The 16,959-nt window shown below is 42.0% G+C and overlaps 1 protein-coding gene across 2 annotated transcripts in view; it reads left to right on the plus strand.

The window, feature by feature from the left end:
• The window catches only part of hyou1 (hypoxia up-regulated 1), a 99,093-nt gene that overhangs the window by 11,369 nt on the left and 70,765 nt on the right, over positions 1-16,959 (plus strand). For both annotated transcript variants that reach the window (XM_077593249.1, XM_077593250.1), the window contains exons 7-9: positions 8,392-8,468; positions 8,547-8,728; positions 13,127-13,242. In XM_077593249.1, the coding sequence (XP_077449375.1) occupies positions 8,392-8,468; positions 8,547-8,728; positions 13,127-13,242 (375 nt within the window). The remainder of the gene's footprint in view (positions 1-8,391; positions 8,469-8,546; positions 8,729-13,126; positions 13,243-16,959) is intronic.

Consider the following 16,959-nt stretch of genomic DNA (forward strand, 5'->3'; position numbering starts at 1 on the left):
CACAGTGGTGTCGTCAGCGAATTTGATGATGGCGTTAGACTGGTGGGTGGGTGTACAGTCGTATGTGTACAGGGAGTACAGAAGAGGACTCGGTACACAGCCTTGAGGGGAGCCAGTACTCAGTGTAATGGAGGAAGAGAGGTGAGGACCAAGTCTAACAGTTTGTGGTCGGTTGGTCAAGAAGTTTTTTATCTAGCAGCAGATTGAAGAGGATAGTCCAAGGTGGGAGAGTTTGTCAGTCAGAATGTCCGGTTTTATGGTGTTGAAGGCTGAGCTATAGTTCCCATGGTGTTCCAGGTGGCTCAGTGCTGTATGTAGAGCAATGGCAATAGCATCCTCAGTGGACCTGTGTGCTCTATAAGCAAACTGGTGAGGGTCAACTGAGGGAGAGATTGTATTCCTGATATGGCGGGCTACCAACCTTTCAAAGCACTTCATGATCACAGGTGTGAGTGCAACAGGCCTATAATCATTCATGCTGTCAATGGTTGGCTTTTTGGGGACAGGGATAATGGTGGCAGATTTCAGACAGGATGGAATGATGGATTGTTGCAGGGAACAATTGAACATTTTTGTGAAAACTCCAGCCAGCTGGTCAGCACAGGCTTTGAGCACCTTCCCAGGTACTCCGTCTGGGCCAGCAGCCTTCCGGGTGTTCACAGACCGCATTACCAGTCTCATTTCCTGTTCCCGGAACTTCAGTGTATTGCTGCAGGGTGGTGGTGGGGGTGTTGAGACTGGGTCTGATTTGTCAGTCTCAAAGCGGGCAAAGAAACGGTTCAATTCCTCCGCCAGTGAGGCATCTGCGTTAACAGACATATTGTTGTTATTGTAGTTGGTAATATGTCGTATTCCTTGCCACATCTTCTTTGGGTTATTTTCTGTGAAGTGCTCCTCAATTTTCTTAGTATATGCTGCCTTGGCCTTTTTAATGCCTCTTTTCAGGTCAGCTATTGCAGCTCTATATTTTATCTTGTCCCCTGATCTAAAGGCGGTGTTACGGCATTTGATGAGTGCCTGTGTCTCATTGGTCATCCAGGGTTTTTGGTTAGGAAAAACCCGTATTCGTTTACTTATAGTGACGTTGTCAATGCAGTTTTTTATGTAAGAAAGTACAGAGTCCGTGTAGTCCTGGAGGTTGTCGTGTACGAAAAGTTCCCAGTTGGTGCGGGAAAAACAGTCCTGCAGCTGAGAAAGTGCGTCCTCGGGCCAAGTTTTAATTATACTTATTTGTGGCGCTGTTTGCCTCCGGAGTGGAGTGTAAGTGGGGGTGAGAGATAGGCAGAGGTGATCTGATCCAGCTAGGTGAGGGAGAGAAGTGGCTTTATAAGCATGTTTGATGTTAGAATAGACATGGTCAAGAGTTTTGTCTCCTCTAGTATTACAATTTATGTATTGAATAAACTTAGGTAGAACAGTCTTTAAACACGCTTTGTTGAAATCACCAGCGACAATAGAAACTCCATCGGGGTGGTCAAGCTGTTGTTTGTTTACAGCCGTTAGCAGGAGGTTAAGTGCCGTGTTAACGTTAGCATTTGGAGGTATATAGATCGCCGTTACTATGATGACTGTTAGCTCTCTCGGTAAAAAATAGGGCCTACACCGTATTGCCAATAGCGCTAAATCCGGGGAACAGTGAGTGTCAATGATCCTACTGTCACAACACCAATCATTATGTATAAACATGCACAGTCCTCCTCCTTTGCTTTTGCCTGTTAATTCTTTTGAACGCTCGTTCCGAAAAAGCATATGGCTAGCTAGCGATACCGCAGCGTCGGGGATATGCGGGTGTAGCCACGTTTCTGTGATGAGACTAATGTTACAGTTCCTAACAAAGCTGTTGGTAGCAATTCGAAGTTCCAACTCATCCATTTTGTGGGTGATGGATCGGGCGTTGGTCAAAAAGATACTAGGAAGCGGTGCTCGGTGTGGTTGTTGTTTCAGCTTAGCAGCAAGGCCCGCCCAGCATCCGCGTTTCTGCTTCCTGTCTCTTCGCCGCCTTCGACGTGCTTTGAGTGGGCTGGCTATCCACGGAGATCCCGGAGGTCTCGAGATGTCATCGGGGATATCGTAGGTCTGTTGGTAGTTTGTAGTGAAATCGGTTATATTGCATCTCCTTCCGATAGTGATTAAATCCTGGCGACTGTAGGATAACGAACGACACCGAACTGGAGAGGATAGAGCCGCTGCGTCAGTGCGCCCCGCCATCTTGGATCCCCGAATCCCCCAATGCGGCCGATCACTTATTTCAAAATAGAGAAAAGATTAACAGATTAAACGCAAAACAAAATTTATTTTGACATTTATAAATGAATGTAAGAAAAATGTACATATCTTCAGAGCTACCAAATACTACGAATGGTCCGTAGTTTACCACGCCAGTTCATAGCAAATTATGAAATCCGCATTTTCTATGAAAACTATGGAAAAAAAAAAAAAATCAAGCAATGTCTGACGCGATCATTGTGTCGAAACATTACGTTTGCTTTTAATAACGTTTACAGTTAAAATTCGCCAATTGAGAATGGCACAAATCGAAACTACATTCACGTGACCTAAACGGATTTGACATCCTTTAGGTCACATCCGTTTAGGTCACGTGGATGTAGTTTCGATAGATTTTTGAAGCAGCATAGACGTACCGTAGCCATGGCTTCCAAGCGAAGACAAGAGAACTGTAATACTGATATTTTGCCATCGAAAAAATTACGTCAAACTGCAGCATGCAAAAGTTGAAGACTGAATACAGTATTAAATATCCATGTTTGGCGCCATCAACCGATGGAGAAGTCTTTGCGAACAGCAAGTATTGTAACTTGAACTTTCACGTTAATCATGGTGACCTCAGTGACTGTACAAAACACGTGTCTGGGAAAAATCATAAAGCGAAGGCTGGATCGATGAAATCCCAGCAATCCATCTTTAACCTCCTTTGGAGTAAACTCTGCTACTGTGGATACTCACCAACACAATGTAAGTGTAACAGAGATGAAAATGGCAGATTTTTTTTGTGGAGCATAACGTGCCGCTGAGTGTTACTGATCATTGTGGTCCACTATTCAAAGCCATCTTTCCGGATTCAAAAATTGTGAAAGACTATGCGTCCATCCTCACAAAGACCAAAGCCTTAATATTGCAAAAATCGGAGAATACAGACGCTCCCCTACTTACGAACGAGTTAGGTTCCGAGCGATTGTTCATAAGTTGAATTTGTTTGTAAGTTGATTCAGTGCTATATTTTGTATTTTAATTTATGTTTAAGGCCTATATAAGTATATTGAAGGTTTATATGAGTGCATTTGTATGTTTAAGACTTGTATAAGTAACACACTGGTTTGTACTGAAAAAAACATTTAATAAAATGGAGAGAATATGTACAGTACTGTATAGAGAGAGAGAGAGAGAGAGAGAGATTTATGTATTAGAAACTGGCCGAAAGAAGCGATCTAACGACGATTGCACAGTTTTCTTCTTTTTTTCATCATAAATGATGCGGTAGCACTGTATGGCATCATTCAATTGATTTGCAAACTTTGTGCAACGTTCATTATTTGGGTCCTGCTGCTCAATCTTTCTGTTTATAAATGGTACTGACGGTCGAACGATTCAAGTTGTATGACCGTGCAACGCTCACCACTCTCACGCGCATCAAGCTTCGTTATTATTGCCACTTGTTTCAAATGAAATGGCTTACCTCTTCCTTGCAACTCCCTCACTAGAAGCATTTCGCTTTTCACCAACCATATTGAATAGTGGCTGCACAAGATATTTCATGATAAAAATGAAAAAGGTTCTTTGCGCACTGGCGATACGTCACGCACTTACGCAACAAAATCGAACTTGCGAACATTTTTCGACATAAACGCAATTTGTAGACATGTTCGTATGTACCGTTGTTCGGAAGTCGTATGTTCGTAAGTAGGGGAGCGTCTGTGTTTCAATTCGTATTGCTGCTAATGCAAGAGGATTGTTCACACTCCGTACGGACGGCAGTAATGACAACTCGGATAAGTTTTTTTCCCGTAGTGTTGCGACATTTCAGTGGAAACCAGAACATCTCAAAATCACTTATCTGTTCCAGTGGTTACATAAGTGTTTGCAAGTGGCTGTAACATTTTTAACACGTGCCGTGTTGCTGAAATATGATCTCAGTTGGGAAATTGTGTTGAACTAGGCAGTGATAATTCTCCAGTAATGTCAGGTGGGAAAGCTAGGATGTTTGGCCATATCAAGGAAGAGAACGACAGCATCTTCTTTGCGGGCTGTATTTGCTATTTGTTGCCTAGCTGCCAAAAATGCAACAAATGTCCTACCAGTTTACTTCGATGATGTGCTTGTGGATATGTTACCACCTTAAGAATAGTGCAAAAAGTCAGACGGAGTTAAAGATTGAAGTGGAGTTGTGTGGGGTACGCAAACTTGAAGGTCCTGAAATACGTTCCCACGAGGTGGCTTTCAATGAAGCAATGTATTGACCGTGTCCTTGTATTAATGAAGTCTTTAAAGGCATTTTTTTGAGAAGGAAAATAAATCTCTACATCACAACAGCAGACCAGCCAAAGCATACAAGTTTCTCTGTAGCCAGTCTGCTCTCTGCTACATGCTTTTTCTGAGCTATATACTGGACTTATTCACAACCTTAAACATGACACTACAGTCGGAAGCACCCCTAATCCACGAGCTCAGAAGAATGATGAAAGACTTCTACCTGAAAATGATGGTGAAGTTCATGAAAACGTTTGCTTGTGTGACAAAGACTTGTTGGAAGTGAAAGTGGATTATTGGAAGATTAGCATTCCATTTGAGAAAAATGATGAAGGACTTTGTATTGGTGAGAACCTTCGTCAGTACATGAAAGAGCAAGAAATGCCTGAAAAAAAGTGACTGCCATCTGCACGTGTGTGAAGGTGCAGTGAAATATGTAAAAGAAACATTTCAGATGAAGGACAAATTGCTCAAACATGCTGAGGTAGCTTTATCTCAGCATCTTCAAAAAAAGTTCCTTCACAAGTGTAAGTACTTCATTAACACATTCCCATGCATGAAGCCTGATTATGAGGTTGATTCCTTGGAAGAAGAATTCAGCTGCCTGCAAGTTGAGGAGCTAGGAGACATTACAGTGCAGGAGAGAGCAGATGTGCAATGGGGACTAGTCGGAGAAATAAAAGACAGCTCTGGAAACCCAAAATATGCTAACATAACAAATATTGCACTGTGCATACTTTTGATTCCCCACTGTGAGGAAGATCAGGACACTTCAGGATGTCAATGGAACCAAGCACACTTGATTGCCACAAATATTTTGACATGATTGCATTCACACAAATTTTATGTAATGTAGTTCTCAATAATCATGAATGTGTTGTTTGCAGGTTTTTTTAAAATACGTGATAAAATTATCCAAAAAACGACTTTAAAATTAACTTGTTCTCTTAAACGCCACTAGGAAAAAATCTCCCCAAATCTGAAAATTCTCTTTACCCATTCTGAAAGACGATTTTCGGCAGCTCTGTATCTTGCATTAAACGAGAAAAAAGGCGCGTTCCCGTGACTGCTCGCTCGGGGCACTGCCAGCTTACTTAGATCGGGGCACGGCCATCTTACCTAGATCGGGGCACGGCCATCTTACCTAGGGTGCTGCCGTCTAAACCCAGTTAAACGTGCTCTTACTGGCCAGACGTGAGTAGCCTTTATTTTGAAATGAAGAAAAAAATCCACTGATTTTTTTTTCGTTTTATTTCTTGTTGTAGTAATATTAACCATCGAAAGAATTACGATATTTTGACATTAGAAGCAGTATGGCTGCAACAACATCTTACACTCCTGGTAAGAAAATTTTAATTTCTGAATTAGAAAGCATCGGTTTCTCATCAAAATAGACTTTTTTTTTCAAATTGAATAATTTGATATTTTGCATTTACAAATACAGGCATATTAACTTCATTATGGTATTGACCCTAATAATGTGCTTTTGATTCATACAGTATCTCAGAAATACCACGTGTGAGGATTTTTCTTAAGAATATACCTTAAAAGTAACATTTGTACTCCCTATTAAAATCATGAATATGGAGGTGAAAATTGGGAGTCGGGGCGCGGCTTATACGCCAGAAATTGTAAAATTCAACAATTTTAAGGGTGCGGCTGATACGCGCGGGCGGCTTACATGTGAGTAAATGAACAGGAGGCTAAAGGCAATGTGTGCGTGCGGATCACAGTGTTCTGTCTTCTGAGGAATGATAAAGATTGTCTATACCAATTTTGAAATGAAATCATTTAAATATTCGATTCAGATTGTCCACCGCCTCTGGCCCGAAGTCAGCTGGGATAAGCTCCAGCACCACCCGTGACCATTGTGAGGAAAAAACGCTTCAGAAAATGGATGAATGAATAATTTGAATACTATAAAAAAATCTTATTGTGATAATGGATAGAATATTATATAATACGTATTATATATATTTTTTCAAGATGGCGCCGTCAGGTGGCAGCCGGTGGCAGTAGGTCTGTCCGCTCTTATTTGTTTTTTCGTGTTTTACAGCCTTTCTATCTTTTTTATTACATTTTAATATTTCTTAATACATTCTTTTTTACTTAACTTTGTACTTTATACTTTTTACTTAATTGTTTTTACAACTTTCTTTGTTCTATTAGCTTGGTTTCTGTCTGCTAGTTCCTTTTTGGAACCATTGAGGCATGCCTCCGCTGTCATACACATGGGATCAGCTGTGAACAACAGGCAGCAGAAAGAGCCACACCTATGAAAAACCGGAGCTGTACACAACTGCCGGGAGAAGAAGCAACGCTTCAGACCAATCATTCTATCTATTATTATGGGGAAAGTGAGATTGGATTGGATAACTTTATTCATCCCATATTCTGCAAATTTCATTGTCACAGCAGCAAGATATAAATACAACAATAAACTTCCTGGCCGCAGCAGGAAGAACAGACAAGAAATTGCAGACCAGCACAAAGAAACCAAGCCACGCGACGGGTGGGGCCGAATCACAAAGGCCGCAGAACAACAAAGAAAAGGTACAAAGTATATGGGGTCATTAAGAATCATTAAATCAAGTCATTAAGACAGAAAAGCAACAAAAACACAAAACGAGCAAGAGTGGACAGAGCTACCGCTACCGGCTGCCACTTGAGAGGCGCCATCTTGGTTGCAGTAGCAAAAACGGATACAGACTCAAGAAAAAGACGTTGTAGAGTTGGATAAAACTGGAACCACACACAGAAAGTCTTCCACAAGATGGGGAACTTCTGCAGACTGTGACCGAGGTTGAAAATATGCATAGTCACTCTTCCAAGCTTATCCGCACAGTCCCTCAGTATTCTGGAGCTGAAGAATCAACAGTAGCAGAGTAGAACCCCTCAACTCCATTTCCGGTCTGGTAAGCGCCGACAGCTCTTCCATCTTATCCCATAATGGAATGGTTGGTCTGAAGCGTCGCTTCTTCTCCTGGCACTTTTGTCCAGCTTCGGATTTCCAGCGGCATTGAGGTGTTGCTCCTTCTGCTGCGTATTAGTCACAGCTAGTCCCATGTGTATAACAGCGTAGGCATGGCTTAATGGTTCCAAAAACAAGTAGCAGAAAGAAGCCAGGCTAACAGAACAAAGAAAGTTGTTAAAACATTAAAGTAAAAAGTATAAATTACAATGTAAGGTAAAAAGGAATGTATTAAGAAATATTAAAATGTCATAAAAAAGATAGAAAGGCTGTAAAACACAAAAAACAAATAAGAGCGGACAGAGCTACTGCCACCGGCTGCCGCGTGACGGCGCCATCTTGGGAAAAAAAACAAAAAACAAATTTCCTCCCGGATAAGATGGAATAGCTGCCGGCGCTTTCCAGGCCGGAAATGGAGTATCTGAGGTGTTGTACTGTGTTGCTGTTTATTCTTCAGCTCCAGACTACTGATGGACTGTGCGGATAAGCTTAGAAGAGTGATTCTGCCTATTTTCAACTTCGGTCTCAGTCTGCAGAAGTTCCCCACCGTGTGGAAGACTTCCTGCGTGTGGTTCCAGTTTTATCTAACTCCACAACGTCTTTTTCTTGTGTCTGTATCCGTTTTTTCTACTACAACCAAGATGGCGCCGCTCAAGTGGCAGCCGGTAGCTGTAGCTCCGTCCGATCTTGCTCGTTTTGTTTTTGCTGCTTTTCTATCTTTTTTAATTGCATTTTAATATTTCTTAATGCTTCCCATATACTTTGCCTTTTACTTTGTGCTTTTTGCTTTGAAGTTTTGCGACCTTTGTGACTCGACCCCACCCAGTCGCGTGGCTTGGTCTGTGCTTGCTACTGCAACCAGGGAAATTTCCCGAATACGGGATGAAATAAAGTTCCAATCCAATTCCAATCCAATCCAACATTTCCAATTTCAGGAAAATGGAGTATACTCCAGAAGAGCTTCTCGGGATGATGCTCAACTATTCCCGTGGACTGGCGCAAGATTTTGCAGGTGAGTTTTACTTAGTAGAAAATTAATAATGTCAGTGTTATTATGAATGTCATTTCCTTCTTTTTCCACGACCTACAGAACAGCCAATCAAAGACGCAGTTATCACTGTTCCAGCCTTTTTTAATCAGGCAGAGCGGAGGGCAGTTCTCCAGGCTGCACAGATGGCAGGTCTTAATGTCCTTCAGCTCATCAATGACAACACAGCCGTGGCCTTGAATTATGGGGTATTTAGAAGGAAAGATATTGACAGCACAAGCAAGGTAAAATTCTTAGTCCTTAATTCTATGTACAGTGGTACCTCGACATACGATCTTAATCCGTTCCGGGACTGAGATCGTATGACGAGATTCTCGTAACTCGAGTGGACGTTTCCCATTGAAATGAATGGGAAACAAATTAATTCGTTCCAACCCACTGAAAAAACACCAATAACAGGATATTGGATTGGAAAAAATGTTTTATTTCTTCTAATTCGCCATCTATTAACAAAATAACACATGACTAGTGGTTTAATAGTAATAAAATGTGTTTAATCTAACTAAAATTGGGCAGATTTCGCCGACGGGAGACAGACGTTTGGGGGGGTGGGGTTCGTTTTTTTTCCACGACAACACACTCGTAAACGGAACAAACAAATTTAAATTAACTTGGATTAATATATCCAGACACTCAAACATATGTTTAATGTAACTTTACACAAAACTGAATTCTAATTTTGTTGTAATCTTTTGTTACCGTCGTTTTCCGGGTTGGCGGTTTGCCACGCCTCCACCCTCACGTTCGCTATCGATGGGCTGTTTGCTGTTGTACTACGTATTCCCTTCAAAATATTCCGAAAATGATTCACACAAATGTCCTCACAATAGGATAACCCACGACCACTTGCCAACGAGAAATAGTCTTGTAGTACATTTTAGCGATCGCTCCGCTGCTCATAAAGACCGGCTCGCGACTCCCTCGTCGTAATGGCTCTGGTTGCAACCGCTTTGAACGGCGCCTATGAGAGAGAGTTGCGACCAGAAATATTACAAAGAGGAATTGCGAGCCAGTGCCGCTGATGTTCTTAGGAGCAGCGAACGAGAAGTAATATAATACTCCTCGTATTAGATAATAAAAATAACAGGAAATGCAACAGCTCATCTTACCCACATTGATTGTGGGTAATGAAGTTTCATTCTGAGAAAGAGTGCCATTGGCTATCGGCGTTGTGTGCACGAGTATACTTCATTACCCAGAAAGCCCTCTTTTTGCCCGCGCATGCGCGTTGTGCGTTTCCTGGTCGGAACTCGTCTGAATTAATCATTCAGTGCTCGTAGATATTGTTATACACGAAAGATATGCAAAAAAGGCTTGGTCGCATCACGAAATTTTGATCGCATGACGGGCGAATTATTCGATCGAAATTTCCGTCGTAAGACGAGAATATTGCGTGACGAGCGGTCGTATGACGAGGTACCACTGTACAAGAATTGAAAATATCATTAGGCTGACCAAATCCCATTATTACCTCAGGGCTCAGGGGGTTTCCTAACTGAATCTGATAGCTTGGACTTCACCAAGGCACAACCCAAATTTTGGGGGGGGGAAATAATAATATATTTGCATTTGATATTTCTCTTTGTTTTTTGATTGAAGCAACTTTAAAAAATAAAAAATAATGACACAAATGTCCTACCCATAAAATGACGCAAACATAAAACAATCTAATAAAACCTTCAATTAAAAATTAAGTGTTCAAATGCGCTTTAAGTCTCAAAAATGATTGAAAGATGTTTTTTTTCATTTGAAGTGTCTTTTTTTAATTTTAAATGTTGTGTTTTTGTTTGAGGGAACTTTTTTTTAATTGAATTATAAAAACAAAAATGTCATACCCAAAATATGACCCAAACACAAAACATTTCTTCAATCAAAAAAGTTGTTTCCAACCAAAAATTTACTTTGATCAAAAAAGTAATTTCCAAACCGATACCTTACTACATGTTTTCACGCCTACACAAAAATACAAGTACACATGTACATCTATCAAGAAGTGTATTTATTAAACATTACACTTAAAGGAATACAAGCATAAGAGCCCGGCGTTGCCGGGCCTTCTACTTGGCTCGAATGGCGGCAGCTTTCCTTGTTCGACGTCCGAGCTGGGTCTTCCTGTGAGCCATTTCCGGTGGATGTAAAGGTGGAGGGGGAGCGCAGTGCATTAGTTTTATTTTATTTTTTAAATTTTATTTATCAATTTTATTTGGTGTTAAGAGGCCGCTGATCTTGCAAACTCAAATTTATATATAAATTTAGAAGACAGTTTTTGCGCTATGAAAAATTTCTTTTGAAAAATGGGTTAGATCACGTGTCAAACCGATTCCGCCGAGGGCCGCAGTGGGTCTGGTCTTTGTTCCAACCGATCCAGTGCCGACATTTTAACCAATCAGGTGTCTTCTAAAATAAGTAGCACCTGACTTTAATTAACTGATTAGACTTGCAAACGGTATCCTCTTGTTGAGTTGGAATGAAAACCTGGGTTAGATGAAAAAGGATTAGAAGACAGTTGTTACGCTATAAAAAATTCTCTTTTGAAAAATGGGTTAGATCAGGGGTCTCGAACTCAATTTACCTGGGGGCCGCTAGAGGCCGAGTCTGGGTGAGACTGGGCCGCATCAGGATTTCCACAAGAAAAGCACTGATAAATACAAATACTAGTATTTGTATTTAATCATTAAACTAACAAATACTAGTACGACCTGTCCGTCTGTCAAACGTCCGTCGGCGAAACGTCTTTAGGCGAATCATCCGGTCACGACATCATCATTGCTCGCTATGGGCACACCAGTATCACACCTGCCACAAGCAGGTGCATGTCAATGTTCCCTCTAATTTTTCATGTAAAACATGCTGTAAAACACGAAAAACATGAGTGGACAGAGCTACTGCCACTGGCTGCCACTTAAACGGCGCCATCATGGGGAAAGGGGTAATAAAAAATAAAAAATAAAAAAAAAAAATTGAAAAAAAAAAAAATCGATTTTTTTTTTTTTACTGCGCGCCATATGATTGCTACTGCGCAGAGAAGACGAGAGTAGTACGCAATTGCGCACGCGCGCAGCTTAGAGGGAACATTGCTCCGAACACAAGTGTCATTCATATCAATTTTGCGGGCCGCACGAACATTAATCTTTCATATTAAGACGGGCGCCGCAAATTATCGTCCCGAGGGCCGCAGTTGGCCCGCGGGCCGCAAGTTTGAGACCCCTGGGTTAGATGATAAAGAAAAATGTGCGTTACATGCATAGCACAGCAAACAGAGGTGTTCACCTCAACAACAAACTAGATTGGTCCACAAACATAGATGCCCTGTACAAAAGGGGCCAGAGCCGCCTCTACCTACTGAGGAGTCTACGTTCCTTTGGAGTGTGCAGGACACTGCTGAGGTCTTTCTACGACACTGTGGTGGCATCTACAGTGTTTTATGCAGTGCTCTGTTGGGGATGCGGGAGCACGGAGAGGGACAGGAACAGGCGGAATAAGCTGGTCAGGAGGGCCAGCTCTGTTCTGGGCTGTCCTCTGGACTCTGTGGAGGAAGTGGGAGAGCGGAGAATGCTGACCAGGATGATGTCCATCATGGACAGCACCTCCCACCCCCTGCATGAGTCTGTGGAGTCCCTCCGAAGCTCCTTTAGCAATAGACTGCGGCACCCTCATTGCAGGAAGGAGCGCTTCCGCAGATCCTTCCTCCCATCAGCTGTCAGGCTCTTTAACAAAAAAATGGCTGAGTGTTGAGACCTACCGTATGCATGCATTTATACTTATGTGTATGTATGTATATATGTGCTAAGCAACACGCTTATTTATTTATATATTTATTCATGTGTTTATTAACTTACTTTTACCTATCTATTTATGTCTAAAATGCCTTTCCTATTCCTGCATCCTCACCCTCTTGCTACTGTGACAACAAAATTTTCCGAATACGGGATGAATAAAGTTATCCAATCCAATCCAAACGTGTATACGATTATGTACAGTTATCTTGAGCTGGGAAAGACTGGCATCGCGTGTCCAAGCATGATTACTACCTCGGACCATTTTTCAAAAAATCAGATTTTTTTTCGATTATTGATTTTTGATACTCAGAATACAGAAGAATACTAATCCAAAGCTAAGAACACTCACTGATGTTTAAAGTACAACCGTGTACATTTGTATGAAAATCAGTCTACCTGTTACAGAGAACGGAGGGTACGAACAAACCTACACGCACATAGACACAGACAGATACACACACAAACTTACATTTATATAAGTGTAGACAAAAAGACTAATGTATTAATATCTAAATATAATCGATAAATAAAAATAATGATCAATGCTAGCCCTACAGGTCAAGTGGACGGGACATGCAACCCCCTTGGCAGCCAATGAATTAATTGTATGTGCTATGCTGAAGTTGCTTTTTGATGGGCATCTTTCATCTTAAGACGCATCATCTCTGTTGATTGATGGCAGGATGCATGAAATGATTGTTGGCCTTGTTTATTGCACTCTACATTTGTTAGTGATTATTGTTACACCCATTTTTGTTTAATGGACATTAATTTTGGTTTTGTTGCTTTAAAGGTGAAAAGTTCCATCTCGATTATAAACCGTCTAATCCTATTTCTTTTCAGAATGTGATGTTTTATGACATGGGCTCAGGCAGCACAACAGCTACCATTGTCACGTATCAGACTGTGAAAACAAAAGAATCTGGAACCCAACCCCAGTTGCAGATTAGAGGTGTCGGGTGAGTTCGCAAAAAGTTTGCTTGTGGCTGATCATCCTAGGCCTTGTGCTTTGACTGAAAAATAAAGCAGAGGATAGTAACCTTTTTGGCCCTCGGGCCTCACTATTACGATAGAGTTGCTTACTGCCCATTAAGATACTGGTAATACGTTATCATCACCTGAACTGATCATGCAAATATACATATTTATAACCATATAGTCATACCTTGAGATTCGATCTTAATGCGTTCCGGGAGCGAGCTCGTATGTCGATTTACTACTATCTCAAGTCAACGTTTCCCATAGAAATTAACTGAATGCAAATTAATTTGTTCCCACCCTCTGAAAAAAAACACACCAAAAAAACAGGGTATTACAATGGAAAAACATTTTTATTGGTTGTAATTCACCATCTACTAAAAGAGTAACAAATAACTAGTGCTGATGATGTTTAATAATAAAAAGAGGCATTATTCAATACAACGGGGAGTTTGCAGATGGAGAGAGAGAGAGCGAGACTTGACGGATGCGCTCGTAACGTAACATAAACTTTAAATTTAACTTAATTGAACTTAGATTCCTATACGCACACTAAAGTTTTAATCTTACGTTACACTAAATTTAAACCTTCTTTTGCATTAACCAAGGCAAAGAGGTTAATGTATTCCATCACGGTTTTCGGAGCGAACATCCTGCTTCTCCATATGTATTGTTAAGCCAGCTCAGTCACGCATACACTACTCATGTTTATCGTTTATTTTGTCCTTCATATCGATTGTCATCATACGCCTTATCTTCGCACTACCCATTGCACCGGCTTGCTTTGGATCAAATGTGTTTCCCTTGTGTCTGTATATGTGTGTGTGTGTGTGTGTGTGTGTGTGTGTGTGTGTATATATATATATGTATAAATGTGTCTGTGTGTATATGTATGTGTATATTTTTGCATCATAGGCGCCGTTCAAGCGGCAGCCAGTTGCAGTAACTCCCTAGGTCCTCACTCGTATTCTGTTTTTACAGCTTTTTCACAGCTTTTTTATCCTTTATTTTTATGTTTTATTGTCTCTTAAGATTTTACTTGTTACTTTACTTTATATTTTATACTCCATACTTTAATGTTTTACAACTTTACTTTCAAGACTCTACTTCAAGACTCAAGTTGTGCGAGAGGCAGTCTTTGATCTATTAGTTTAGTTTATCTTTGCAAATTCTGGACATTACATTTTTGACCCATTCAGCCATGCCTCCGCTGTTTTACACAAAGGATCAGCTGTTAGCGTTACACAACACCTGGATGCCCCTGGACCTCCCCGCAGAGTTAAAAAGGAATAGAAGAGGATGAAGAGCTAGACGAAAATGTCAAGAGAGAAAGTGACTGTTACGACTCCCCCCGGTGGTAAGATGTACCAGGGAGTCGCAACTACCACAGCAGAAAAACGCGGCCAATGAGGAGACAGACACACAAGGCAGTTAACATTACATGATAATTTATTAACACCAAAGTCAACAGCAAACCCGGACTATGGGACAACATCGGGGAAGCAAAAGATACTAAAGTGGCACCCTTAAATCAAAAAGGTAAAAAATACCCCCCCAGACAGGTGTTCAAATGAACACCCCAAAATTCAGGAAATCAGGTCTAAGGGTGCCACTGGGAGAACTGATGGAATAAAAGTCTAGACACAGAAATAAACTACATGTATAAGTGCAAACAACTATATGTTTACCCCGGGGTGTCTAAACTCATCTAAAGTCCCCCTATGCAGCCCTAAATAATTGACTTTATCAAAACATAAATACCCAATATAACAATGAATATAGTACTCAAATAAGGTGAAGCTGGGGCAAACAAAACTTACTTAACGTTAGACAATGGTGTCTTCTAAAGCAAGTAAGGACTCCACTGCCTTAGCACCTGCATGCCAGACAGTAGAGCCCAGAACTGCAAAATAGAAGGGTTTAAGTAAGGGCAAGATGTGGACCGTGATTGAAGGAGGGATGAGTGGGAAGTCGTCACAGCTGTGTTGGCCTGGGCAGGGCTGAAATGAAAGTGTTAATTGACCACCAAATTGGCAGCACCATGAACAACATAATGTATACCCAGGCTGACAGCCGTAACAGTGACGCTTCAGACCCACCATTCCGTGGAAGAGCTAACGGCGCTTACCAAACTACAACGACAATATCAGAACATTTGTATTATGTGCTTCACGGAGACCTGGCTGAATGAAATAACACCAGACTCGTCTCCTTGGATGGTTTTCAGTAGGTGAGGGCGGACAGAAATGCTGAGGAGAGCGGTAGGAAGAAAGGTGGGGGACTAGCTGTTTATATTAATAGCAGATGGTGTAGACCCGGGCATATTACGGTGAAGGAGCAACTTTGCACTCGAGATATCGAGCTAGTAGGTGTTAGCATCAGGCCATTTTACATCCCCGGGAGTTCTCGCACGTTATCGTGATAACTGCGTATATACCTCATTCCGCCGATACGGCAGTCGCTCGCGAGCTGCTTCACGCTACTGTGTCGTGGCTGCAGACGTCACACCCCCAGTCTCCTTCTTTTCTCCAGGGATTTTAACCATGCTTCCTTGGCTTCTACTCTCCCCACCTTCACTCAGTATGTGAAGTGCCACACCTGGGAACAAAAACTCTGGACCTGCTGTATGCCAACAAAAAGGATGCATACAGCTCAATCCCCCTGACCCCACTAGGCCGCTCAGACCACAACCTGGTCCATCTGATCCCCACCTACATCCCTATGGTGAGGAGAAAAAAACCTACCACGAGGATCATAGAAAGATGGACCGAGGAGACAAGCATGGTACTGAGGGATTGTTTTGAGACCACTGACTGGGAGGTGCTGTGCAATTTACATGGGAAAGACATTGACAGCTTGACCCACTGCATCAGAGATTATATCAACTTCTGTGTTGAGAACACTGTACCCTAAAGAAGGTCCGTTGTTTCTCCAACAATAAGCCATGGGTCACCCAGGATCTAGGGGCCCTCCTGAACAAGAAAAAGAGGGCTTTTAGGTCTAGGGAGAAAGGTCGTCTGAAAATGAACCAGAAGGAGTTGAAGAGAGAGATAAGGAAGGGAAGGGCCATCTACAAGAGGAAGCTAGAAAACCAACTCCAGAGAGGCAACGCCAAAGAGGTCTGGAGGGGCTTGAGGACCATTTCGGGCCATGGAGGCAACAGTGAGAGAGATCCAGAGTCCGGAGACAGGGAGTGGGCCAATGAACTGAATCAGTTCTTTAACAGATTCAGTTCTGACCCCATTCCCCTGACCTCCCAGACCAGAAGCAACTCCCCCCGCTTTTTCTCCTCTTCCTCCCCCTCTTCCACCGGTCTCTGCATTACTGTCAATCAGGTGATAAAACCGCTTAAGAAGATTGAGGCAAGGAATGCTACCGGTCCAGAAGGCCTCAGCTCCAGACTACTGAGAGACTGCGGATCAGCTTGGCAAAGTGATTCTGCATATTTTCCACCTCAGCCTCAGTCTGCAGAAGGTCCCCAACTTGTGGAAAACTTCCTGTGTGGTCCCAGTTCCAAAGACTGCAAATCCCAGGGAGCCGAACCACTTCAGGCCGGTAGCATTAACCGCTCACCTGATCAAGACAATGGAGAGAATCATCCTCAATCACCTCAGCCCCCTGATGAATTCAGAGCTGGACCCGCTGCAGTTTGCCTATCGTCCAGGCATTGGTGTGGAAGATGCTACCACCTACCTGAT

The sequence above is a fragment of the Stigmatopora argus genome, chromosome 22, assembly GCF_051989625.1.
Source record: "Stigmatopora argus isolate UIUO_Sarg chromosome 22, RoL_Sarg_1.0, whole genome shotgun sequence".
NCBI lineage: Eukaryota > Metazoa > Chordata > Actinopteri > Syngnathiformes > Syngnathidae > Stigmatopora > Stigmatopora argus.